Genomic DNA, 26,200 nt, shown 5'->3' with positions numbered 1-26,200 from the left:
GAGTACGTACCCAGATATCCGTCCTGAGGAGCACATGGTCACTGCGCGTGTTGTGTCCTGTTTGGCTAAGTGTGTCTATCTACATGTGGCATCTAACTTTATGGCATTTTGGAAATGCATGCATTACTCTGCCCATTTGTGCTTTACTGGGGCCAGTCTCCTGAGACCATTGTAGTTTTGCTGAATATCTGTGGGATAGGATCTAAGCGTATGTGTTTGGATGTCGGCTAAGTGTTAGCCCCACCTGTGACCTGTCAGTCATTAACCTTCAGGCGTGGGTCACAGATTTGTCTGACCACGTACCTACATGCTAGGGTTGACAGAGAGTTCATGGCGAGAGGATCCAACTGGGGTGATGCAGCTTTGTTTGTGTATGAACATTTTTGGTTTGTGTATAAAGGTGTCTTGTTGTTGTGAACATTGATTAATCTGATATCAACAACCTTTATCCCATTGGTTATAGAGGGACCAGGAGTCACCACCACTTACAGCCTAGTATTAGTCATGAATGCGGCATCCCATGGCACCCTACTCAGAAAGCTGCTGGATCTGATGAGGAACAGAAAAGGACTGTGCCTCCTGTCTGTAATCTGAGAGGAACCCTGAAGTACTAGACCTTCTGACTCTTGTACCCAGGACAAGGATGTGTACTCTAGGGTCAACAGGCTGACTACATGTTCAAGATACTGGGACTGAACAAGTTACAAGCAACCCTTCCCAAAAAGTCACAGCTCACCAGTTTCAAGTGGACCTGACCCAGACCATGCTGATAGTCTCTGCTGGAGTGATTCCTGAACCTGTTGAGCTCCTTGAACCCTTGGCTGTGTTTCACTTCTCCTACCACTCCTGAAAATCTGGGACTTTTCAACATTAAGACCTCCGAGGACCGGGACAAAATTGCCAAGACAATCCACCCAAAGTACATTGTGGCTGGGCTGAAGAATCTAGTTTCTCTCACTTGAAGCTTCTTCACATCTTAAAATCCAATTCAAAGGACCTAGTGAAATGGTATTTGGCCTTGTGTAGCCCTCCTCGGATACAGGTCAGACCCTTGCCTTGCTGGAGAATTCCAAGCTTCATAAAAGCAGACTAAGTGGCAACGCGGGTATCTTGACTGGACGAAGGTGCCAAAAATATTGGACCAGCCAAACTTTCCTGTGTCTGAAACTTGAATTTCTCCTGCTCTGAGCTTTTCCAGCTAAAACCAATGATTTTCCTGGGACTACTTCTAGTTGCTGTCAGACCATTTGGAGCCTTCTTTGGCAACAGCATGCTGCTTGCCCTGCTGGAGATTTTTGTAGGAAATTGCTTTTCAGCAGGCTCATCCGCAGACCTTTTGCCTTCCTCCTCCTCTTTCTCTGACTCTATTTTTGTTGGCTTTATGACGCTGCACACTTAACCATTAGTATCCAGTGCTAAAGTGCATGAGCTCTGTGTCTAAACCATGGTCACATTAACTTCTCCATGATTGGCATATTTAATGTACTAGTATGCCCCTAGTGAAATGCACTATGTGTGTCCAGGGCATGTAAGTCCAATCCTACTAATGGGCCTGTGTAGGAGGCTGGCCTGATTTGTAGTGGGTACAAAAGGTACTTACACCTTATAGCAGGTCCAGTTATCCCTTATTAGTGAAATTCAGTCAATGTCTAGCAGAAAGGCTGTCTAGGGTTAGCTATAGCTGAGCAGCCAAGTCAGCTCTAGGAGACATGCAAAGCTCTTGCAATACCACTGTAGTCACACAGTACTCACACACATGAAAGAAAATACTCAGTGTTACAAAAATAAAGGTACTTTACCTTGGTGACTGTTGGAGGCTGGCCCTGTATGTAGTGTACAAAATCGAGTACACTATGCAGAGGATCCGGGCAACCACATGTTGGTTTCCAGAGGTAAAAATTAGACCACCTACATGCTCCAATTTTTAAAGTAGCTTGTTGAGGAGTTAGGCTAATCCAGGAGATGTGCTAAGCATTTACTGTACTCACAAATCCAATCATGCACTGCACACACTCAGCGTACAACTCCAGACCAGATTTTATAAAAGTACTTTAGACTTTTATATAATTTTTAAGACCAAGATCTTTAAGATACCTTAAGTGGCTTTTTAAAGTTTTAGCAAAGTTAGTCTTTCTGTGTGTAATTACGCACCATTGGAATCAACCGACAGCTTCCTTTAAAAATGCATTAAAAATCGTACAGTTGAGTTACCAGTCTCTTCCTTTGCAGGATGGTCGCAGCAGTCGGTGGAGCTGGTTTTCTGCTGGCCTGACATCAACTGACCAGTACCCAGGGTATTGCTGTAACTCGGCCACTAGAGGGTGCAGTGCCAACAAACTTGGCACAGAGGAGGATCACATCCGGGCGGTTGTCTATGTGTCATCTGGTCTGGCTGCAACTTCCGGTCATGAAGATATCAGTGATTCAGTAAAGTGACCCTCACTGGTTTGCTGGTTCTTGCTTGTTTGTAGAGTGGTGCCTTCCACTCAGAAGGGAGATCTGGGGTGAATCTTGAAGCCTGGAGGTCCCTGGGGATTCTTGGGGTTGGTCAAGTGTCCAGCTCCTTCTCAGCGGTGTTTTTCGGGTCCTGGTTGCAGCAGGCAGGGTCTGGTGCCTCCTCTTTGTGCAGGAGGTCCTCAGTTCTCTTGCTGTGGTCTTCTTTGGTGCTGGTCTTTTTTGTTTCTTTGAATCCTTTTCAAATCTGCTTTCTGGGTCTAGGGGAGCCCACTAAATACTGAGTTTTAGGGGGAACCTGGTAGTGTCCAATGGGACACTTAACCTTGGGTGGCTACACCCACTACAGTGACCACTTCCTGTGGGAAGAGTGACTTCCCTAAACCTCATTGGTTATTTTCCTCCATTCCAACATGGAAAAAATGAAATAGAGGGTCCACTTCGCATGCAAGCCCTTAGGGATGGTGCATGCTCAGTGAGACCACTCCTCCCACGCTTTGTCTGTTTTCCCGCCTCTGCCCCCTCCAAAAGTGGGAGTTTGCAAAGGGGGAAGCAATCTGCTGCTAGCAGCAGGCCTGGGGGCTTGAGTTTCAAGAGCAGTAGCACTTTAAAGCTCACCGCAAGGGTGTTGCTCATTCCTGAGGGAATGGGTGTTAGTTCCTCCACCCACGAAGGGCATTGTTTTACAAACCAGAGAGCCATGGCTCTCCCTCAGGTTTCTATATTGGCCGCCTGCAGTGGCAGGCTGGATGGAACCAGTCGGCAACTGTGTCAGTTAGGGTTAGCTTTTGCAGGGGGCACCCTAAGGTGACCCCTGGGTACATTTAGGAATAAATCCAATACTGGTACCAGTTTGGATTTATCATTCTGAGTTGTTTGATACCAAACAACCCAGGGTGCAGAGTGGCCATCATGTAACTGGGAAACTCGCGTTTGACCAGTGTCCAGTAAATGCATATAAAATGGCTGCTCTGTTCACTCACTATGTCCTAGGTTTGGCAAGGACACAGTGGGGACATATTGCCCATTCAGCTATGCCCTCACACATTGTATGGTGCACCCTGCCTTAGGGCTGGAAGGCCTGCCAGAGGGGTGACTTACACACAGTATATGCAGGGTAGGGTGGACAGGCCACACAAAGAGTGTGCCATGTCCAGTTTGTCTTTTTAGGTTTGCTGCAGTACACTCAGCCTGCAATGGCAGTGCTAGGTGCATCTGTGAGCAGGGCCCTTGAGGGTGGCACAACCAGTGCTGCTGCCCTCAGCCGTCTACTCTTAATATCTCTTGCCCTGGGTACTGGGGTACCCCATTACTAGGGACTTATAGGGACATTTAAGAGTGTATCCAATTGTGCCAAACATCACAAACAGATCTAGGGAACCTGTTTGGAAGGGGCCTTGGGCACTACCAACTTCTAGAACACATCAACATCAGGCAAAAAATGGGGGCTAACCATCCAACAAGAGGCCTCCTCTCACAGTGACACAAATGCCAAAAATACCTTAGAGACTATACTCCCTTAGAAGGTAAGTAATATAAACAATATATACAGTAGTATCCAAAAACAGGTAAGTAAACAGTTAGAAAACACTGCAAATAGTGAAAATCACAATAGGTTGCAAAGGGCACAGGGGGAACACAAACCATACACTAAAATAGTGGAATGCGAAAGTCGGTTTCCCGCTCAGGCAAGTGTAGTGTGTGGAGGGGCGCTGGGAGTGTAAGAAAACACCAAAGGTAAGTAATTGAACCCACGCCAGAGCCTAAGAAAACACTAGTAAATCAAAGTAAGTTTCCTGAAACACACAAGAAGTCATGATAGAAGATTATGCAAGAACCAGAAGAGACTGCGAGACACCAATGATGGATTCCTGGACCTGACGACCTGTGGAAGGAGGGGACTAAGCCCAAGAGGCACTGAAGAGTCCAGGGAGAAGAGAAGCCCCTGCTAACCCGGATGAAGATGCAAAAGAAGAACCACCGGTGAGAAGACAAATTCAGTTATGCACCCAAGAAGACAGATGCGGGTTACTTGTTGGTGCAGAAGATGTCCCACACCGGATGGATGACTGCAGTGTGGTTTGCGTCACTGGTTTCTGCCAATAAGCCTTGACACACACAAAACTCATGGTTAGCGGAAAATGGCACTGCTCAGGACCAGGAGGGACCTGGTGGCCTCTACCGAGGAGGGGGAGACAGCAACTCAGAGAGCCCTCAGAAGACCAGGCAGCGCAAACAGGAGTCCCAAAGCACGGGGACAATGAAGGTGCAAATAGAGGCCCATGCAGCACGACACAAAGGGAGCCCACACTGCCGGAGAACCACTCATGTAGCTGTGCGTCGCAGGATGGATTGCTGGGGGACTAAGCTGTGCTGTGCACAAAGAACATCTTGGAAGGTTGCCCACAAGCCTTGGCAACTGCAAGTCAAGCGGTACACGGGCATACTGTCTTGCATGGGGAGGCAAGCTCTTACCTCCACCAAAGTTGGACAGTTGGACGTTGTGACTGTTGGGGTCACTTCAGTCCACCACTCGTATTGCTGGATCCACGTTCATTGTCTGGGACCCACGACACCGGTCGTCGCTGCAGAGAGGTGCCTGCTGAAGCAGGGAAGTGACTCCATCACTCCATGGGAGATTCCTTCAGTTCTGCTGCTGCAGGCTGAAGACAGGCAGTCCTCGGAGGATGTACGACCTGGAAACAGTTGCAGTTGCTGGCAGGAGCTGAAGATACAATGTTGCAGAAGTTGTCTTTGCTTCTTTGTTGCAGTTTGTAGAGTTCCTGGAGGGTCCAGTTGTGGTTCCATCGGTAGAAGATGAAGTAAAGATGCAGAGGATTCCTGCTGGAGTCTTGCAATCCGAATCTGAGAGAACACCCAGGAGAGAGACCCTAAATAGCCCTGAAAGAATGATTGGTCACCTAACCAGGTAAGCCCTATCAGGGGAGGGCTCTGGCATCACCTGCTGGAACTAGCCACTTAGATGCTCCCAGAGTGCCCTACCATCTTGGAATCCAAAATGGCAAAACCCAGAGACACTCTGGAGGAGCTCTGGGCACCACCCCTGGGGTAGTGATGGACAGGGGAGTGGTCACTCCCCTTTCCTTTGTCCAGTTTCACACCAGGGCAGGGACTTGTCAGGTTCCTGAACCAGCGTAGACTGAATTATGCATGGAGGGCTACCCCTCCCATGCCCGTAACACCTATTTCCAAAGGGAGAGGGTGTAACACCCCTCTCCCAAAGGGAATCCTTTGTTCTACCTTCCTGGGCCTGAGCTACTCAAGCAACAGGAAGGCAGAAACATGTCTGTGAGGTGGCAGCAACTCAGAAGGCTCTTTTGGCAGTACTGGGGTCCACTGTGGAGCCCCCAGAGTGCATGGAATTGTAAAACCAATACTAGAATCCGTATTAGGGTAAAATTCCCAGTTGTTAGACACCTTACATGGCCATATACGGGGTTACCATTGTGTAGCTGGACATAGGTATTGACCTATGTCCAGTGCACGCGTAAAATTACATCTCCGCACTCATGAGGGCTGGGAAAATGGTCCTAGATGAAATGGGGGGCACATCGGCTAGTATAGGGGTGCCCTCACACACAGGTACTTTGCACCCAGCCTTCAAGGTTGGCAGGCCTGACATCTAGGTGACTTATAAGTGAAAATGGTTGTGAAACGGTGCATGCATCATTTTACGCAGGCTGCAATGGCAGTCCTGCAGAAGCCTTTGCATGGGCTCCCTATGGGTGGCAAAAGAAATGCTGCAGCCCATAGTGATCTCCTGGAACCTCAATGCCTGGGTACCTAGGTACCATATACTAGGGACTTAAAAGGAGGCACCAGTATGCCAATTTGGAGTGACATACTGGGTTACCAGTATGTGGTGATAAACCTGGGAACAGAGAGAGCATAAGCACTGGGGTCCTGGTTATCAGGATCCCAGTGGCACAGTCAAGCATACTGTCAAAAACAGTGAAACATACTGACAGGAAGGCCACAAACCTTAAGCACTAGGGTCCTTGCTACCAGTGACCCAGTCAAAGACACTGACAAACAGGCCAAAGCTGGGGGTAACTATGCTAGAAAGAGGCTAATTTCTCACAGCCTGCAGCAGTGGTGGTGCCACTCACTGCGGTAGCCTTTCAAACATGCCTCAGGCCTGCCATTGCAGAGTCTGTGTGTGCAGTTTAAACTGCCATTTTGACCTTCCAGGCCCAAACCTTCCCTTTTATTCAAGTGCACTCAATACAACATAATTACTATCCATATAATTCCACTGCACACCATGCAACATATTTTCACTACACAAATCCACTCCATACCACACAATTACACACCACACAACTCCACAAATAACAATTCCAATCCAAACCATATAATATCAATTCGCATCACATACATCCACCCCACTCTATAACACATGAGAAAAAAAACATGGTCTATTTACAATGCCTAGAGCTCTAACTCTTGCAAAAGGGAGACTGATTGACTTTGCCAATGCTTGTTATTACATGTACGACACCCCTAAGGTAGACCCTAGTTAGCCCCAACTGCAGGGTACAGTGTATTTAAAAGGTTGGACATGTACATTTAAGTTTAACATATCCAGGTAGTGAAAAACTCTTAAATTTGTTTTTCACTTTTGCGAGGGCTATCTCTCCGATAGGCAACCGTGGGGATTCCCTTAAATCATCTTTTAATTTCCAATTAGGAAAATATGGAAAAATTGAATTTGGTGTCCCTGGGCTCACAATTTAAAAACGCATCTTGTGGTAAGGGTGGTTTTTAAATTGCAGGTCTGAAAATTTCACTTATATGAAGTTGGCATTTTCTTACTTTAACCATCCTGTGCCTTAGCCTGCCTCCAATCCACATCTATCCTGTGTAAGGTTAGGTGACAGCTACCTTTGTGCATTCCATCCAGACAGCGATTAATACAGGACACTCAACCGCCCCTGCATTCCATATGCATAGTGATGGGTCTTCCTGGGCAGGAAGGGTGGACGGGCTCTCACTTACACCTCAAATGGTAGTGGCCTGACCCCAAGTAAGGGACTAGAAACACCCCACAGACCACCTGTTAGACAGTACTGGGCTGAAAGGGAAGTGGGGCACTTCAGATCACTTTTTGAAGTCCCCCTTACTTCAAAGGCACATTTGGGTATAAGTACTGAGCCTTTAATACCATATACTCTGAACAGTTCTGGCCTGAGGACATTCTACCAGGAAGAAAGACTGTGGTATTGTCAGGAGGGACTGCCACCTTGCTGTTTGGTCTGGTGTGTTGGCCTGCTGCCTGCTACTTCTTGCCTCGGAGTGAGAGAACTGGACCTAACTCCCTACATCATGCAATCTAAAGTTCCTCAAAGGGCCTGACTGGGCTTACTTCCTGTTTATGAAGTCTTAGGGTTATCAAAGACTTCACCTGCATCTTTCTACCAGCACTTGGGCTCCTCTGAGGTGAGTCCTTCTCTGCCAAGTGGTTGCAAATCTAGTCATGGGCCCTTGGAGGTGAGAGTTGTGCTGCAACACAAGAACTGATGCAATGACATAGGTGTGTCACTTGGAACCGACGCATCCCACTGCAGAAATGTTGTTTTGCTGCTGCCTGCACCGAAGCTGTGGACACCGCTCACCAACTGCGTGACGCAATGACCCTGACCTACAATGCAGCTCTGGCTTGACTGACGCAGCACCGACGTATCGGAGCCAGTACTCATTGCTTCAGCACCTCAAATCATCACCAAGATTCCTGGATCAGAAAACGGCACATTGCCTGCAAGTGCGACTCATCCCCTCTAAGGATCAAAGCATCATCACCGAGCCTCGACGCTACCAAGTTACTGTCAGCGGGTCTGCGTGTCTCCTCTACCTGGCCTGAGCTCCTTTTGGCTTTGCCCTGGTCCAGCGCGACCAACTAGCCCGGGCAGGAGCTATTGTCTTCTAAGCACTGCATTTTGATTTAATCTTTCAGAATTCATAAGTTGGCTTTTGCGTGGTGGATTTTTGTCATTTTGGTCTTGTTTGACTCATAAATATTGGCTATTTTTCTAAACTGGTGTGGAGGAGTCCTTTTGTGGTGTCTTCACTGTTTTGCTGTATGTGTGCACAAATACTTTACACATTGCCTCTTTTTTTTAGCCTGACTGTTCTGTGCCAACCTAACAGAGGGTGAGCACACGTAAACTTTTAGTGTGTATCTTACTTGCCCTGACTAGGACTGTGGCCCCTACTTGCACAGAGTGCAAACCTCTGCCAACTAGAGACCCAATTTCTAAACATTTTTTATTTCCATTTTTGAGAATAAGCTACAAGGTAAAACCTTCGACTGGGTCAAACCTGGCTCCTTTACATTCCACCCATGCTCCAACATGGTTGGCTTCAAATCACGCGTGGATCGAGCCCTACAGCAACCAGTTGACCTGCACTGGCGCTTAGTGCTTTTTGATGCTATTTGTACCTAAAACTTTAAAAATTCACATCTCTGGTTGCCAATATTGGATTTTAGTAAATTGTGTATCATTTTATTTATTATAATTCCCTCTACTTCGGGTTAGGGTTTTTATTGCATTGTGTTTTGACTTTATTACTGTTTTGTACTCCATAAATACTTTGCACATTGCTCAAAGTTAAGCCTGTCTGCTCTGCCCCATAGCTTTGAGGGGGTTGAGCTCCGGTTAACTTAGTGACTTAGGGGGTTTATTCTGAAAAGCGTTGTGATTATTTCTTGAGGTGGGGAGTCAGTCAACCCAATTCTTGATCCAGTTTCTTACTCAGAATATTTTGTGTTTTTTAGCTCTGTCTCACTTCGCCCCCACACTGACCGACCCTGCCACCATTGCTCTAAGGATCACAGTTCCCATAGCTTTTCAAGCACTTCAGCAGCTGAAACAAAGTCATAATTATGTATTTTCAAAACCTTTTTAAGGCGTTTCAAATAGTGGAACAATCAGGAATGTATTCCGAGGGTGGGAAAGTTAAAGGGAACATTCCCAAAATTAATTTAAAAAGTGTTAAGGAAAAGAGCTCCTTTACATGGATAATATTTTCCTGCAGGTATGAACTTTGGTTTAAAATCCAAAATGAACCTTAAACCCTACCCTGAAAATAGCGAATTGCTTTCTAGTATTTGATCTGCCACGAGGAGGAGTGGGACAGGAAACTGACTCCTGCAAAATTACATGAGGTATAGATTTGCATGGAAAAGTTAGAGTAACTCTATTAGAGCGCAGACTTTGTCCTATTTTTATTTACTCCTGTTTTGGTGAATGAACAACATATGATTATAGCAATGCAAAATATTATTTTTCTAGTTTCTTGCGTTGGTTATAAGTGCAGTAGTGAAACCTATTTATTTAATAATACAGTTTTACATGGCGTAAACATAGTCTACAGATGTTAGAGAGTTTTACAAGGAAGAGGACAGAAACGTACAAGAAAAACTGGGTAACGACAAAGGTAACACACCAAGAAATCAACAAAAAAATGAGAGTTGGCAGAGTTGCAGGCAGGGAGCTTGATGTGCAGTAACAGGAGTACACGCTGATGGACTGAAGGGCTGAGAATTGTGGCTCACAGCACCAAGTTATACCTCATACATTGGGAAGATCGCTAGTATTTTACTGCACTAGTTATTTATCAGCCGTTCTATATAAGCCAAATAATTGTTTTGTGTGCAAGAAAATTATTATCATAAAGGATACCTTCTCTTTGCATTACAGGTGGCAATTCAGTGCTCCAAATTGATCGTCAGTACTCACCACTGGGTGGCATGCTTCAAAAACTTCACTGAACAAGATGCCACATTCCTTTTTGGCAAAGGGCTCTCTCAGTGGATTCATGCTGCAGGGATTCCGAATGTCAGCGCTGTCAACACACTGAACATAAGAAAATGGAAATTTCCTGTTAATATTAATCACCCTATCAAACTTTCTGTTATAAAACACCAATTTTGTTTTAAGACATATTGTTTGTTTGTCTTCCATATGGTTTATTTCACATTCTTTGCAAAGGTTATCCTATTCAACAACAATATTGGATTTTATTCTGCATACGTGCTGCAAAATTGACACTTTACCAATACATCTACGGAATTTTCGTTGCACATTTCGACAAATAATGACGATACACTTTGAAATACATACTTACTGATCTAATTAAGGTTGATAACTCACCGCAGAGGAAATTCAGTTTTTGCATCCTTAATAACTTTTCCCCCTTTGCCTTCGGTGTCCCGATATATCGGTCCCCATCATGCTGAATGTTATGGCCGAATTTAGTAAGGTGTCTGTCCTGCGGGTCACCGCAATGAAATCAACCTTGTTCCCGCTCGGACTACTGACGAGTAAACGCCTTGAAAGTCTCCCCAGAACTGAACTTCCATGGGTGATAGATAAGGTCAAGCACTTCGGCCTGTATATAACGCAAGAACGGGACCTGTTCTATACTAATAATATGGGGAGAGTCTTGTGTGGACTGCAGTCTTCCACACTCTTCAGGAACCCACTTCGGATATAGCTCTCATGATGGTCATCTCACCCAGATGTCTATACATCATGCAGGGCTCCTACTATGAAGTCCCAAAAGAAGTGTTCTGAGAGTTGGATATGCTCTTGTTGGAACTTTTATGGCACGGTAAAAGATGCCAGGTCAGTTTAGCCACCCTAAAGAGAGAGTGGGCTAGAGGAGGCTTAGGCTTCCCAGATCAAGAACCATACTGCTTTGCAGCCCAGCTCCAGCATGCCATCTCCTGGCTCGATGGGGAATGGAATTGGGAGAGACATCTTTTGGTGGGGTCCCATGATGGACACCAATTAGGTGAACTCCTGATGATGGGAGTAGGAATCCCCAAAACATCCTGCATTTAATAGGCTTAATGGGTTGGATATGGGAGAGAACAGTGAAAAGAGTCCTGAGACAAGCCCCCTTGGCCTTAGATTTAGATATCTGGATAATCTCTCCTTTCAGACGTATAGCCCAAATGATGGCAATTGATAAATGGCAAGAGGGGGGCTGCATTGTGCTAGCTGATCTTTATGCTTATGGCTGCTTTATATAATTGCAGGAGAAACAGACAACCTTTCACCTAGGTGGGGGACAGTTCCTCCAATATGCTTAAATATCTGCTATGGCACGCCACTTATGGTCTACATTCCCTGATGCACCAGATCCCACCCACAATATGGTCACTTTCTTGGCTATCGCCGGGATACGACGATTCATTACATATGTATATTGTGTACTTTGTGCTGACATGCACCATAAGCAGCTAAGGGTGGAAGAACTATGGCAACGGTACGGATTACTCACAGGGATTGGACTAAGATACATGAAGGGGTCTGTAGGACAGCCTCATCTGCTAGATTTAAACAGATTCATTATCACATTATTAATATGGCATATCTCTCCCCTAGGAGCCTCCACCACATTTACCCCTCTAGATCTGGGTCCTGTCCTAGATGTAGGCCAGCTGGAGCGAACTTTGTCCATATGATGTGGTATTGCCCCAGAACATCAGAGTTTTGGGCAAAGATCCTAACACAATTAAAGTTAGTGACGGGATGGGATGTTCCATTAATTATTAAAAATTGTTTGTTAAGCCACCTGCCGGATAACCTACCCAAAAAACACACTAGACGATATACGATCCTAGGCCTGGTGGTAGCTAAAAGACGCATGTCATACATTGACTCAGCCCTGATCCCCAGATGGACATGGCCTGGAGAGCTGATCTCCGGGAGTGGGAGTATGCAGGGGAGGCACACCTGAGGAAAACTAGGACTGATGCGAAAGCGTGAGAGGCATTGATGTCCTGGACGGCCATGACTCATGCACTATTAAATAACGACTTGCACGGCCAAGCTGCCATATCGCAGACAGCGATTAAGCTACTGAGGGCATACAGCGGTATTTACATTTTATAGGCTTATTCTTATTCAGTAATAAAGACACTCGGGACAGGGATGTAGTTGCATCTCCTATGGCACTAAATAGTCAAGATTGTGGGAGTTTGAGGGGGACTACGAACTGCAGCGAGCATATAATGTTATGGTCTTTTGTTATCAAGTTTGAGATTTGTTTAATTGTCAAGAAGGTATTGTATAAATGTCATCTTACGATCCTTCATATACGTATTTGCTCCTTATACATTGTATGTACCGAAATGTTAAATGACAATAAAAAAAATCGAAAAAAGCGTTCCCCCCTTTGACCATTTTGCATCATACTTGAAAACGTAAATGTATTAGAGAAAATTAAAAAAATTCCCGAATTTGATGCAGATTGTACCAATGATTTTAAAGATATAAGACGATCCCAACATCATTTTTTGCAGGTTAATTTTAGGTGATCTCCCATCGGAAGAGTCTGTGCTGACAAAATCCGAAACCACCGAAGAGACGAGGCTATTCAGTGCCATCAAGGAACTTCTGTTATTTTAGCCAAAATCTGTTCCGCCTTTGCATTGTTTGACAGGCTGGGGAGATACAAGGCCTGGACAGGATTAGAGGCCATAATCACAGTCTCCCCCATCATGCCCAATAGCAGGAGGACAATACAAAATTAATAATGGCATCTTGAAACTACCATTGTGTCTGTCCCCGTCACCTTGGCACACGGTGAGGAGGTACAGTTAACACAAACCATCCCTTGCCTTGCTCTAGGGTGAGGGTGTTTGAAATCAGGTGTTCCAGCATTATCAAAATTTGGGGCGGCTTCAACTCCCTCCTCATCTTTTACCGTGGTTGAAACGGAAAGTGTCCCCTCCTCACATTTCCAAAGTACTAGGGGAAAACATCTCTTGAATCGACTTTATCCGGCCCAATGGTTTGAGGGAAATCTTCGTCCTCTGTCCCTCACTTCCTCCCCACCCCCCCAGGCAGAGGACAGCACAGGCAGCTGCATGGGCCAGAGCAGACAGAGATGATACGGGGGTCTAGGGCATATATTGGGGCTGCAGGAAATGGTGGACACATAGAGGGGATGCAAGGATGGGGTTGGGCAGAGGGGCTGGAGTGGGGATATGATACAAAAACGGACTACAGGGAATGGAAGACACAGAGGAGCTGGAGGGCGTGTAGGGGTACAGAGAGGGTGGGGAAGGGCTGCACAAAATGAGCAGCAGGGAGGGACAGATCACACATAGGGGCTGCAGGGGCACAAAGAGCAGGTGTAGAGGAAGTAGAGCACAAACAGAAAGTTGCAGGATAAGAAAAAGGCAGCACAAACTGATTGCAGGAGTAAGGGGTAGAGAGAGAAGCTGCAAGAGACCGGTTGCACAGAAGGGAGACGGGTGCACACAGTAAGGCTTCAAAAGGGCGCAGGGCACATACATGGTCTATAGGGGTCAGTAACAGGGCACCACACAGCTGCAGGAATGCACAAGGGCCCACAGATGGATAGCTGCAGCGTAGCGCTCAGGGGCCATCATGCCCCAGATGGGGGTGAGGACACCCATAGTGAATGTACTGGGCAGCAGGGGAACCAAGAGGGGCTGCAGTGCATTGGGACACATAGGGATCTATCAGGGGGCAGAAAGAAGCACAGACATCCGGCAAGGATGGAACTAGATGGCAGAAATGTGTTTCCAGGGACATAGATGCTTACATATGGGCACCATGGGTGAAAAGAGCACAAAGAGGGACTTCGGGGTGCTGGGACAGAAGAAGGGTGGTTGGGGCAAATGGAGGAGAGCTGGATAACACATTGATGTTGCAGGTGTAGGATCAGGGTTGCACAGAGAGAAGTTGCGGCGATTAGGCAGTGTGGCACAAAAACCGACTGCAGGGAGTGTGGAGGCACATACAGAAATCATATGGCATTGTGGCATGACAAGGAAGCATATAGGGGCTTCAGACGAGTGGAGGTGCACACAGAGGGGAAGAAGTGAATGACAGAGTGACACACAGGGACTGGAGGTGTGGATGAGCACACATTGGACCTGTAGGAGAGTGAGGGCACAAACTGCAGAAGCAAAAGAGGAGAGGGGCACACAGGGGGGCAGAAGGGCAGTGAGTTGGGGGGAAAAAGACAAAATGGTTACACAAATGAGAATAAATGGCACAGAGATGGGTTACTTTGTGCTGATAGGCTGCAAGCGGAGTGATAGGGTAGTACATAGAAGAGATGTGGTGGTGTTGGGGTACAAAAAGAGGGGCTGCAGAAGAGCATACAGAGAGAATGCAGGTGGCTATCAATCCTCCCACTATCATGTCTCCATACAATCAACATCATATGTTTACACAACCAACATCATAGGCCAACACACTCAACATCATATGTCAACACATTTTTAATATTCCAATACCCACTTACATTTATCCAAACATGCAACATCATGTCTCAACATTGAAAAGCACCAAAGTTCAAAGACACATTGAAATTCCCTAAAAAATCAAGTTGAAAGTTAGGTTACGTTTGCCTAATATGTGAAGAGTGGCTTCATCATAAAAAGTAAAAATTCAAAAGTTAGAGTGAAGCCGTCACCTTGTCTACTGTGCCCATTGTACTAGCTCAACCTCAACTTCTAACCCAAGCATACACTCTTCTAACCACAAAGTCACATACTACATAAAATAGAACATCATTTTTTACATAATACAGCAAGACATTCTCTAAAGACCACAGAACAAGCATTATATTTCAACACCCCCACTATAAAATACCAGCATATAGTGATCAACTTTGCAAATTCTCATTTTGTTAATTACTTGTTGGCGTCTCTACCATCGGGTGCAAAATGGGACGGTGGGATCAAAGTCTATTCATTAAGCTTTTTCTACGGGCCGCCCACTCTATCACTTCCTTCTATGAAGGCTTCCCATGGACAAAATATTGTTTCAACAAAGGCACTTTTACGGAACCCCACCCTTGGAGGGTTTGGGGCTCCCAAATGATTGTTTACAGGAAATCGAGTTGATGGGAGGGCACATACCTTTGGAATCATCCACAGGGTCTGATGAGCCAGTTAGCTTCTCATACATTATAACAGATACAGCCATAATTAAGGAGTCTGGGATAACGCCCCAGCAAAGTAATGCATTTTTATCTTTAATTAGTTGGAATATTGCTGGGCTTCGTTCTAAAGCTGAAAATTTAGAATGGTTGGAGTTCATATCTACATTTGATATCATTTGTTTTCAAGAAACTTGGCATATGGCACCCTTTTATTTAGATGGCTACTATTCCGTGTCTCAGCCAGCTATTCCATCCAGAGCAGGCAGAGCAAGTGGTGGTCTCCTGGTACTTGTGTCATTATTACTTCCATAAATTGAGGTTTCATTGATTTGGTCTTCTGCTTTCTTCTTGGTAGTTTTATTATCAATAACCGGACGGAAAGATATCCTACTCTTAAATTTTTATAATAACATTCCAAGTGCCGCCCTGCCAGGAAGTCTCGAAGAGCTCACAGACTTGCTAGACTCTGCTGGGAAACTCCAGGACAGGGAATTTGATATGATCTGGGTTGGAGATTTTAATGTTCAGTTATGTAAGTATGAATTACCTCACTTATGTGGTGCTGCTACAGAAGGCAGAGAGTCACTTACTCATTTTATCCACTCTAACTTAGGAAATGCCTTGAATGCCCTTATTTATAAATTTGATCTTGCCTTTGCAAGGGATATGGCAAACAGTTGGATAAGGAAAATACCCACCTATACAGGGAGTACGAATGGTAGCATTATTGACTTTATTCTTATCAGTTCTTCACTTTCACGTTCAATAGTGGATTTTAAAATTAAATCTCACTGTGCCAGTGACCATAATCCCTTGAGCATAAAATTATCTTTCAAAACTAGGGTAATCTTACCTAGGATTGTAAATAAAGGGACAGAGGGTTCTAAAAGAAATTCTGGCCCCCGCATGAGATGGGAGACAGTAAACCCTAACACTTTTCATGAGGACCTTATAACTCAAAATAAGGTCCACATCAATACTTGTTTGTCCCTGCAATCCACTTGCGTCCACCTTATAACTGCTTTTGAGTCATTAAGCTGTGCTATTTCTGAGGCACTGACGTGTGCCCAATATCCCAAAGGCGTAAAACCTCAACGGTGGTTTAATTCGGCCTGTACGGCTGCCCACAGAGATTTAAAGACAGCCATTAAAACTATTCCATTCAGTCGTGATTTAGTTAAACAGGCCAGGGGCAGATACAAGTCAGTCCTTGAAGAAAGAAAGAATGAAATACACACTAGCGCATGGGAAGATCTCATGGCAGCCACGGAATTACGGGATCCCTCTCAATTTTGGAAGGTGGTTAATCACCCATATTTCTCAGGAAAGGTAAATAGGGATGATGACTGTCTGATACCAGAGGGGGTTTGGGTAGACCATTTTCATCTGTATTTCAGTCCGCAAATAATCCCAATTATGGAGGGGAGGCACGTGGCCTCCTACGTTCGGCTACTCCTATTCCAATCAAGAGCGGCATTTCACTTGAGGCATACGAGATCAGTGCAGCAATAACTAAAATGAAACTAAGGAAAGCCCCTGGCCCCGACGGGGTACCGGTGGACTTATTCAAATCTTTACCTGATTTGTGGGTTCCACTAATCACAAATGTTCTGAACAGTGCTATTAAAAGTGCTATCCCCTCTTCATGGTTAATGGCAACAGTCGTCCCGATATTCAAAAAGGGTAATAGGCTTGACCCGTTTTGCTATAGACCCATCTCTCTCATTGACTCCACGGCAAAGATTCTGGGGAGTGTCATTTTGACCCGGCTCGAGGATTGGGTTGTAAGGACAAACATTCTATCGCCAATTCAATATGGGTTTAGGCCTGGATTAGGCACAGTGGATCAGAACCCTAAATTTACATCTTATTCTTAGCAAATATGTTATTGCAAAAAGGGAACCTATCCACTTAGCCTTCATAGATCTGTCCAGTGCATTTGATATGGTGAATAGAGCAAAACTGTGGGATATAATGGATACAATGGGGATTGAGCAAGATTTTTGGGATTTGATTAAACGCTTATACTTTGACCTTTCTATTATAATTCAGTTTGGACAACATGGCGAAAGGTCTCATCCACTTGCATCCAATTGGGGTGTTAGACAGGGCTGCACTCTGGCACCTTTTTTATTTCTGCTGTACATAAATGGCTTGCATAGTTATTTAGCCCAAAATGGTAAGTATTTCCCAAGGATGAGTTTTAGACAATTGCCAATTTTATTATATGCCGATGACGCCGTTTTAATTGCCCGCACGGCCAATGGTCTACAGACCCTTGTGGATCTTTTTTTAACATATACACGAGAGCTTGATTTGAAAGTCAACTTTAAAAAGTCACACGTCATGACTTGCGATCCTAAAAACACACGCACCAAATGTTTTACAATGGGGGGGAACACCTTAACAAAGGTAAAAGACTTTTGCTATCACGGCCTGTATCTAAGTTCCCCTCTGTCATGGAAATCCCATCTGAATTTTAAGTTCCAACAATTGGAAAGAAATGTTGAGGCAATCTTCCGCTTTGCCCGTAGATTAGGGCATAGACCGGTCCACCAGATCATCACGCTCTACAATTCTAAATGTGTCTCGGCGGCGATTTATGGGGGTGGCATCTGGGGATATATCAATCCAAGTATTTTACAACTGGCAGAGAATAAATTCCTTCATCGGTTACTTATGGTACCCAAGAACGTAGCAAATATTTTATGCCATGAGGAGCTGGGAATCCGCTACATTACAGATTTGATAGATATTGCCCCCCTTCTGTTATGGATAAAAATATGGTCAAATCCGGCGGCTACTTTAACACATGATTGTGTAAAAGATTGTATTTCATTAACAAATTGCAACAAAATTCCATGGCTAAATTTTGTTCACAATGGTTTTCGAAATTTCGACTTGGAGTTTATGTATTTCAAACCAGAGCTTTTGCCCACCAATGCGAAAGAAATTGTTACACTCCGACACAAAGAGCATGTTATGAACCTTAGATATCAAATGGCAGAGAAATTGAGTTCTTTTAATTCATATGTACAAATTCCATCATCGGACTTGTTAGAACCTTATTTTGTTTGGTTCCCGATCCCTTCTCTATATTCTTTACTCGTACTTTTTAGATTTAACATGATCAATTTTAGAGTGGCGTTTCTGACAAAATGCGTGTGGGAAAAAACATTACCGCCATGCCCTTGTGATAACTCTTCAAAACAAAGTACTTGCCACTTTATTTTATTTAGTACACTTTACTCAGCTCCTAGGAAAACCTTTCTGTTACCTATTTTGCGTAATTTGCACACTTTTTCATATAAAGAAGGATTGATTGGCATTCAAAGCCTTTCATCCAAACAAATGTGCAGTTCTATTCTTAGTTTTATTAAATCCGCTATCACAATTAGAAACCGAATTGGTAATGTGAATATTTATTAATAGAAACTAGATATCGTCTTATTGTTATATACGATTTTATAAGTATTTATTATTTTATACCGATTTAGGAAGCTTAGGCGGTAAGCTTAGATCTTATAGACTTGCCTTCGAATTATGAAATAAGTACTGTATTTTATGATGATTTTTATGTATGCATGTGTACTTTTATGGCAACACGCCGAATAAAGTTATTTTGACTGACTGAAATACCAGCATGCACATTTTCATAAGTACTCTGACCCATCATTATATGGAAACATACCCACCATTGTAAGGCTGCTTACACAAAATTAAACATGGACTTACACATTAGCATATGTCCACACATAAAAAAAGTATACTCCAACATGCTAAACATAAAAGAAGTAGACACCAACAATCCTAATCCTGTACTCACCAACACAATCCCATATACCCACAACCAGATGCACACACAGCCACCATCGTAAACTTGCACAGCCACCATCTTATGACCAAATAGGCACCCATATATGCCAACATCCCTATCAGCATAGAGGCATACACCATCCGTTTGGAATTGTTGAATCATGTCACTTTGATCATTTCAGAAGTGTATGATCACATATGTAACTAGCCATATAAAAAGTGTCATTTTACTGGCACCAAATGTGTTCTTTCAAAGGCCTTTGTTGGAACTTTGAGTATTTGGCCCTGTTTCCTCTACTAACTCCACCACTGTAATATACTGCCCTTTAGCATGAGTCACTCTAACTCTGCTTCTTGGTAGAACTAGCAAAGACCACTGTTGTGGTATCCTTCTCTTTCCTTGAATTGTATTAACCTCACATCTAGGTAGAACTAAGATTCACTACTGTAATATGCAATACTGTAATATCCTGACCTGAGGCGTTCTAATTTTGCTCTGGGATGGATCCTACAAAGGTCACTACTGTGATACCCCTCCCTTTTCTAAATTGCTCTATTTCCACAGCTGAATGTAGCTATTTAGGATCAGTAATATGGCATTCTGCCTTTCCTGAAGCGGATTTAAACTCCACCTTAAGGTAGATCTGTCAGCAAGCTGAACACATCAACAGAGTTTAACAATGTACAGCCAGTTGTGTTCCCAGAAATATTCTAACTTACACATTGACAGCCCAATACTCTATCAACAAGGACTGTCCCAATATCCACTGGTTACTGTAATGTAGCTGTCAATCACAAATACAGATCTGTTACACAACTATGCAACATCACATTGGGTACATGATTGACACTTGGCAATCCCAACACCCTCCTTACACAGTCCCTTGCTTACATCACTCAATTACTTTCCCTGCTCTCCACGATCCTTCTCCATTCTGTCATCAGTCTTCTTCGTAGCTCTTCGCTGACTCAGAAACATGTCTCCAACCTCTCCTTGTCCTCCACACAACACTATCTCATCTAACCATATACCACGCCTTTCCTTTCCATCTCTCTTCTGATCTCTACACATCCATTCTTGCACATGCATCTCAATCACCAACTCTTCCCTCCCAATATCCAAAAATCCTTCCAACTGTTTTCCATCAGATAAGGATTCTCCCCTAACTCCCACTTTTAAAGGTGAACCTATCCATATTTCTACCACCTTTCAATCACTAATTAACATCAGCCTATCCACTTAGCATCACCCACGCCTATCCCGTCTGTCTGTTGCTCTCACCTCAACTTATGCAATTATTTCAATACCCACAAGTAACTATGTTATGACATTTAAAGGCATCACAACCATTAACTACATCTCCCTTCCAACAGCCTATATCTGCGCCCTTGTCAAGACTCACACATACCCCGCAACTGACATGCACAACAGATTTCAATTGTTTTATCAATGTCATGTTGGACCCTACCCCTCCCACCACCAGTAAAACACATTGCTCAGACACAAAAGGAAATGTAGCATCTCACCTCCCTCTAGTGAATCTTTCACTTCATCCTTGCTTCTTTGTAACAAATCACAACTTCATACGCCCATTTCACAACTTCCTACTCAGAATTGGATACAACACATTCTCCAAAGGAGAATCAGGCCATTAGGACAGAGTTACTAGGATTGCTTGTAAGTCCCTACTAATGGCCTGATTCTTAGCTAAGCAGAACAAAATTACCACATGGCATTTCTGGCCAGAAAAATGTCATCAGGCATTTGCTGCAATAGCATCCAAGCCATATCTTTTTCTTTCAGACAGGTTCCCCTACTTCCTTCACCTATCTCTCACCCTCACTCCACCCTCAAATCTGTGCATATATTTACCACCTGTGCTGAGTAAATGTATGCAGTAAAACTGCATGAAAATGTGAATTCCATGTTGTTTTATGACTGAAAAAATAGCCCCACACTGAAATTCTCCATTCCAAAGAGGTTTGCTCCTAATTGCATGGTACTGGTGAGAAATTACTGCACAGTAACGGGAAAAGCATGTTTGAGATTACACAAAGAATAGATGGTGATGTATTGTTTTTGGTGATTACTTTAGTGCCACTTGCTACCTTGCTTCCAGTAACATCACTATGAATTAAAATATGTACAGCATAAACTTAATTTTGAAATGCATTATTTTGAAAGACTATTTTGAGAGTGACAACAAAGAAGGAACATGGTAAGCAGGTGATAAAAAGAGCAAAGGTACAGAGTATCCTCTAAAAACGTGCCTTCAATTTGGCAGAAAAAGCAAATAGCACAAAAAACTCCAACAAGGAGTTCCAAATGATAGTAACACAAACAGTAGCAGAAGTCAACACCAGTCCTCCCAGGTGACTGAAAACCAATATCCATGGTAGAGGCAAAACTAAAGAGCCAGAGGAGAACTAAAGAACTGGGATCCAAGGTAACAAAAATCAAGGGTGGGCAAGACCAGAATGGCTAAAATATAGTGGCATAAAATGTAAATAAGAGGTGAAGATCATGCGTACACAGGGTAGTTGGAAGCGTTGTGGCACAACCGAAACTAATCAGAATGCCTTAAATACCTTATAGGTGGGAAATGGAATCTTATGTACTCCAGAAACAAAGGGGAACAATCATGGACTGGCAAGCATCCGTTGGAACACCCAAAAAGGCAGCCATGATTGAGTAGGATTGAAGACCCTGAAGCTGCATTCCATCGTGGCATCTTTGTCTCCAAGCAAAAACTAATGAGTGACAGCCTACTACTTTCCAGCTGCTGTCTGCTATTACAGAAAAGCATTCCCCGAATACCCACTCCAATGGCAGCAGCAAGTGGAGCTACTCATTTAATCTTCCAAGACCCGATGAGATTGTTGTGGACCCACCCAGACTCCTTTTGGCGGTCTGAAGGTAAGTGTCAAGACTCTGCCAATGACGTAGATCAGCTGAGAGTTCGAGGTGTCTCTGACTCTCTCTGGAGGTACTGAATAACAAAATACTTCACAAGAGAATGAAAGTGAATACATGGAAGAGAGAACTCACATAAGTGCTTGCTTTTGCAGGTTAGTGTCGGCAAAACACGGGTGGAATAGCATCTGCTTGTGGATAGGCCCAGTAAATAGCTCTTAGATGGTATAGGGAGTAAAGTGCATGGGTGTGAGAGTGATGTAAAGGTCAGAAAACAGATAGACTTTAAAGATGTAATGTTATACAATAAATCATCCGCTGTAAATCCAGCAAGTTTAGCCAAATCACAGGCAGGTGGTGCAGTCATGAGAGCAGATGTTGACCTGGAACTCTTCACCATCATCAATGAACTCGCCAAACCCAAAGCCAGCAACATAGACCCCACACACACACACAACCCCTATGTGACGCCCTTTCCAGGCACTTCCTCCACAAAATCCTGGACATCCACAACAGCTTCATACCACACACACCCCTCACTCACCCAACCCAACCCCAACTCATGACCCCCCCACCACACTCTCCACATGGACCCCCACCACACACGAAGAAACCGAAAAAACAATGAACTCCATCCACTCCGGTTCCCCCTCTGACCCCTGCCCACACCGCATCTACAACAAAGCTAGCCCAACCATCGCCCCCATACTCTACAACATAATCAACTCCTCTTTCGACTCCGCCACCTACCCAGACCCCTGGAATCTGGCGGAAATCACCGCTCTCCTAAAAAAAAAAACAAGCCGACCCAGAGATCCTCTCCAACTACCGCCCCATCTCCCTCCTCCCTTTCCCCACCAAGGTTGCAGAGAAATTAGTCAACACCCGCCTATCCCACTTCCTCGAAGCAAACAACACTCTTGACCCCTCAGAATCCGGGTTCCGCAAATACCACAGCACGGAAACCGCCCTCATCGCATGCACTGACGACATCAGGACCAAAGTCGACAAAGGCGAGACCGTCCCACTCATCCTCCTAGACCTCTCCGCAGCCTTTGACACCGTCTGCCACCACACACTCCGCACACGCCTCAAAAACATAGGAATTCGCCACAAAGCCTTAAACTGGCTCACCTCCTTCCTCACCGACCGGACCCAGAGAGTCCGCCTTCCGCCCTTCCACTCCAACACTACCAAGATCACCTGCGGAGTCCCCCAAGGATCCTCCCTCAGCCCCACACTCTTCAACATCTACATGATCCCCCTAGCCAACATCCTCCGAGCACACGGAATCACTATCCTCTCCTATGCAGATGACACCCAACTCATCCTCTGCCTCACCCGCAACCCCACCACCGCCAAAACCAACCTACACGCCGCTCTCCTCGACACCGCCAACTGGATGAACACTAACCACCTCAAGCTCAAATCAAACAAAACCGAGATCATCATCTTCAGCCCCAACAAAACCACATGGGATGACTCCTGGTGGCCCACCACCCCAGGCCCCGCACCCACCCCGCAAACCACGCACGCAACCTCAGCATCATCCTTGACCCCTCCCTCTCCATGACACAGCAAATCAATGCTCTAACCTTCTCCTGCTTCCACACACTCTGCACTCTAAAAAAATCCTTCAAATGGATTCCCCCAGAAACCAGAAAGACAGTCACCCACTCACTCATCAGCAGCAGACTGGACTACGGTAACGCCCTCTACGCCGGCACCACACTCAAACTCAAACGCAAACTCCAGAGAATCCAGAACACAGCCGCACGCCTCGTCCTTGGCCTCCCCCGCCACGAACGAATCTCACCACACCTCAAATCCCTTCACTGGCTCCCCATAGAATCACATTCAAGATCCTCATCCACGCACACAAATCCCTCCACAACACCGGCCCAACCTACCTCAACGAAAGAGTTAACTTCCACACTCCCACACGCAACCTCCGATCAGCCAACCTCACCCTAGCCACAGTCCCCCGCATCCAATGCACCACCACAGGAGGCAGGTCTTTCTCCTACCTCGCCCCCAAAACCTGGAACTCCCTCCCCACCGACCTCCTGGTCTTCAGAAAGAACCTCAAGACATGGTTGTTCGATCAGTGACCCTCCCTGCCCCAACCTGATTTCCCCCCCCCCAAATTATTTTGATTGATTGATTGATTGATACCAGCTTTGGTCTTCAGGATGCGAAGGCATCATTGATGAAAGTTAAACAGCAGATGATTTCACAAGTTAATACAAAGAAACAGGGACCACCGCAGAAAGCAAAATGGAAAGGAATATGCAAGAAATCCAGGAAAGAACTAAAACAACACAGGTGAAGGATGAAGTATTAACTGAACAAACTGTACAAAGCAGAGAGCCAATACAACTACGAGTCATTGCCAGACAAGACTTCTTGCATGTTTTAAATATGATTCTGAGGGCATGGCCACAGTGACCAACATGGCGGACGAGTCTCTTTAGAACTCTGCCCCACTGATTAGACATTAATTATTCGGATTATTCGGCCGCCATCCGTACTGCTGATGTGACGCCCGTAACCACAAGGGTGCTCACATTCCCTTTCGACACCTGAATATCCTGCAGACTTGCTGGTCTTTTGAGAGAACAGGTTTCTAGCCTAGTGGACGGCCCTGAGGCAAAGCTGTGTTAGACCCGGCCGGGACTTGAGGCCCTTCTCCCTGGGATGACCCAGACAGAGATGTGAAGTGACTGAAACCCGGCGGCTGTCACGGCGAATGGAGGCGCTGCCTGGAATGGAGCTGCGGAGGTGGCCGGTGGGGGAGCGGGCCCAGGACCTAGGTGCCCTTAGAGTAGGCTGTGCAGCACATGAGTCTGGCGAGACGTGGCCTCCCCCTGCATGCCGTGAGTGCCCCCTTGGTGCTATTCTATGAGAGATGGGAGATGCCCAGCAAAACGCCAGCACTGCACGTCAATTATTGGTGATCCGTGTGTGCCCCTTGCCCTAGAACTGGAAAGGGCCAGGGTGTAAGAGGGGCCGAGAATCAACATCATCCTTGCTGTCGCACTTGGGCCTGCTTGGGGTGGTCCACCTGGGATCCCTTCTGCTCGGTGGCCTGACTGCGCACATACCTGAGGGAGAGTGCCAGGGGCGCTGCAGTGGAGAGGGGCAGAGTCGCAGCTCCAGGACAGATGGGGAATCTATCCTGACTGAGGAGGAACGTACTGTGCTCATGGGTGAGTGCAAAGTGCCAGCACACAGTCTGCTCCATTGAGACTGACTCTAGTTTTGGTGTTGGGCCTGACATCTTGGCTTTCTGGCACCCAGAAAGGAGGAGACTTAATTTACAGGACTGTGGCCTCTCGTCTGACCTTCGGTCCTTCAAGGCTGTTCTAGGGCCTTCCACATGAAGCATCTTCCTGCCCCTCCCCCCTGCGGCTGTGTTCCTTGACAAGCCCACAATTTCGGGGAATTCACAGCCGCTACCCCAAAAGCTTGAAGTCTTACAGGGGCCAACCTGGATGAGATAGGGTCCTCCTTGGGGTGCAGAATTGTTTATGATATTCACTCCTGCCTACCTCTTCTTTAGACTTCACTTAGAAACTGGGGAGGTGTTTTCAAGAGACCAACGGGCAAACTCTCCATCATCTCACAGCAACCACCTTACTAAACCTGCAACACAAAACACGCAGGAAGATTTGAGTCTCCCGCACGAGCCGGGGCTTGGAATCCAGCTGTGACGTGCCCTGTGACCTTGCCAGTCTCTGCCCCTCTATCAGAGGGGCTGCTCATCTTGGACGCCGTGTGGCTGAACTCCCACAGGAAGAGTCTCAGCGCACACTTCACTATGATCCACACAACACCTTCTGCCTGGGGCCCTGTGGCTGCAGTCCCTGCATGACCCTATACAAGATTAGTCCTACCCTAGGGTAAACCCTCATGTGTCTTCGTACCTAGGGCAGCGCGTCCTCTCTGCTCTGCTGCGGATCTCACCAGATGGCGGCTTAACCACATTGACATATAAGAGAAGGGGTTCCCCGTCAATCATACTACTGTTGTACACATTGTTTGTTCTATTTAACCCCTTTT

At 45.5% G+C, this 26,200-nt stretch overlaps 1 protein-coding gene across 1 annotated transcript in view; it reads right to left on the bottom strand.

The window, feature by feature from the left end:
- OTOG (otogelin) overlaps positions 1-26,200 on the bottom strand; it is a 956,473-nt gene that overhangs the window by 474,921 nt on the left and 455,352 nt on the right. The window contains exon 28 of the mRNA XM_069221482.1: positions 10,215-10,331. Within this exon, the coding sequence (XP_069077583.1) occupies positions 10,215-10,331 (117 nt within the window). The remainder of the gene's footprint in view (positions 1-10,214; positions 10,332-26,200) is intronic.

This window comes from Pleurodeles waltl, chromosome 3_1, assembly GCF_031143425.1.
Source record: "Pleurodeles waltl isolate 20211129_DDA chromosome 3_1, aPleWal1.hap1.20221129, whole genome shotgun sequence".
Taxonomy (NCBI): Eukaryota; Metazoa; Chordata; class Amphibia; order Caudata; family Salamandridae; genus Pleurodeles; species Pleurodeles waltl.
This window is presented reverse-complemented; position numbering and strand designations above follow the sequence as displayed.